General features: G+C 43.7%; 1 protein-coding gene across 1 annotated transcript; it reads left to right on the top strand.

Annotated features, from left to right (window-relative positions):
* LOC101861302 (bile salt-activated lipase) lies at window positions 1-2,163 on the top strand. The gene has a single exon (XM_035971208.1). The coding sequence runs from the start codon at window positions 228-230 to the stop codon at window positions 1,569-1,571; it is 1,344 nt and encodes a 447-aa protein (XP_035827101.1). The 5' UTR covers window positions 1-227; the 3' UTR covers window positions 1,572-2,163.
* Window positions 2,164-2,435: the final 272 nt, after the last annotated feature.

Raw genomic sequence — 2,435 nt, 5'->3', positions numbered from 1 at the left:
AAACTACCACGACCAGCTTGTTCTATCTATATATAAAAAATGAGCCGTTCACATTCCCATTATCCTTTACAGGTATACCATATGCTGAGCCTCCTACAGGTGGCCGTCGTTTCGCTAGACCGGTTAAGAAATTAAAACTGGACAACTATCTTCTGGCTGACACAGAGAGCTTGGCGTGCCCTCAGGACCCGAACATCCTGAAAAACTGGGTGCCTGGACCATCTGATATGAGTGAAGACTGCTTAAAGCTGAACGTGTACGTGCCGGGAAATGCCAGTACTCACTCGCACGCGTCAAAAGCAGTGATGTTGTGGCTCTACGGAGGGGCCTACCTCATAGGCCAGAGTCGTATTTACAACGCAGAGCGCCTAGCGGCGTTTGGTGACGTCATTGTTGTCACCGCCAACTACCGAGTCGGTGCTTTTGGCTTTCTTAGCACGGGAGACGGCGTGCTTCCCGGGAACGCTGGATTATGGGATCAGCAGGCAGCGATTGCATGGGTGTATGAAAACATCGCTGACTTTGGAGGCGACCGAAACAATATTACACTTTTTGGAGAGTCTGCTGGTGGGGCAAGTTCCACATTTCAGTTACTAAACCCTCAAAATAAGGGCAAGATCCGCCGAGTCATTGCATCCAGTGGAACATTCGCCTGTCCCTGGGCCTTCAATGACAACAGTATGACAAGTGCGAGAACGTTTTCCATGAGGCTGGCCAACCGTCTTGGCTGTTCTGCTGACAGATATCCTGGGTTTAGTGTCGAGGGACATAAAAAGATTTTGAAATGTCTCCGAAGTCGCCCAATGACGTCAATTATCAAGAACAGTTTAGTCAGTTCATTAGAAGAAACTTTATTCCGAGCTGACTGGGTGCCTTCTCTGGACGGGCATTTCATCAAACGTGACGTACTGTCTCTTTTTAAACTTTCTTCAGCAAATCTGGATTCGGCAGGGCGCAATGTGCACAACTTCATCTTGAACGACACCCTGCTGGGAGACGTTGATGTGATGATTGGATCCAACTACGATGACGGTGAAGTGATTGTAAAGACAACTGCTCAATTGTATTTGTCTGGTAAAACGGGATTAAATCTGGACGATCCTAACTTGACTTACGAAGAGGTTTCTAAATATTATGTCACTAAAATATTACAAGACATTTACGGAGTGTATAACCCGTTACCTAAACTTGAAGATCTGTTTCGAAATGTTTACGTATCAAAGAATATGTCTTTGGCTTCTGTCCCAGATGCTGTGGTGCATGCAGTTTTAGATATGACCACTGACTTTGAGTTTTTTATACCTGCTCTACAGACACTATCAAATATCGCAACGGTTTCTGTACATTCTGAGAGAAAAATGTATATGTGGCAGTTTGATCGGAAATACCCGTACCTATCCCGGCCGCATTGGGTTCAACACGCTTCTCACGGGGACGACTTGCCATACGTTTTCGGTTTCCCTCAATCTATGTCTGAAGCATTTAACATCACACAGGCTGTACAGAAAGCAGAATGGTCTACAGCCAGGAACATAATGACGTTCTGGAGTAATTTTGCTAAATCAGGGTGAGTGGGTTCTTTTACTAGTCATTATTTGAGAAAAGTCACGAACTTACAAGAGATTACAACACTTGTTCACTGCGATGCCAGTGTCGATGGTAAATGATATTTTCTGTGGTTCGTCAAATATTAGTTTAGTTTAGTAAGACAGAGCTGACACCTGCTTAAGGTCATACGAAACAAAAGATGATTGCATTCAAAATAGTTCGCAACCGTACAATAGAAATATCAGTTTTACTTAAAAACAACAATTTAAAGTCTATTGAAATTATAATCTTTACATTTTATGTAAAGGCCAATGGCCTTTAAAAATTGATAATTCTGTTGGGATCAACAAATGAGAACAGATCTTTCAATTTTGAACATTTTTAACAGCTGAAATTTCTTATTTGGGTCAAAATTATTGATTTTGAGATGTAGGCATGTTTGGCTTCTTCAGCCTCTCTTACAACTATTTCATCACAAAAACCCACTAAAGCCTCATTTTGTCACTTATCAGGTATGTTAGTCACCACCACAATCCCCATGAAGTTTTCTGCCCCCACCCCCTCACCTCCTTTGCCCCCTCCTCTGGGCTCCTGACTCTTTCTGCAGCCTTTCTACTGTTACTCCTTGGCTCCTCCTTACTGCTGTCTTTCTGCCACACCCCTGATCTTCTGGTAGGAAAGATCTACACCTAGCCTTCTCGGACAAGGGCGAAAAATCTCGGAGGGCTCGTGTGCAAGTTGCGCACGTTAAAGATCCCTTGGTGATCTAAAATCGGCCGCCACCCGGGCAAAATTTAAAATTTCCTACCAACTGAAAATATTAGGTGTGTCCCGCCGCTCATATGACCTTATGCAGTTGCGAGCGCCGTAAAACACTTTACAAAAAC

The sequence above is a fragment of the Aplysia californica genome, unplaced genomic scaffold, assembly GCF_000002075.1.
Source record: "Aplysia californica isolate F4 #8 unplaced genomic scaffold, AplCal3.0 scaffold00395, whole genome shotgun sequence".
Lineage (NCBI taxonomy): Eukaryota > Metazoa > Mollusca > Gastropoda > Aplysiida > Aplysiidae > Aplysia > Aplysia californica.
Note: the sequence above shows the minus strand (reverse complement) of the source record. Positions and strands in the feature narration are given on the sequence as shown.

What these genes read in the sequence shown, in the direction of transcription:
- LOC101861302 (XM_035971208.1), top strand. Translation starts at nt 228, where the DNA reads ATGAGTGAAGACTGCTTAAAGCTGAACGTGTACGTGCCGGGAAATGCC.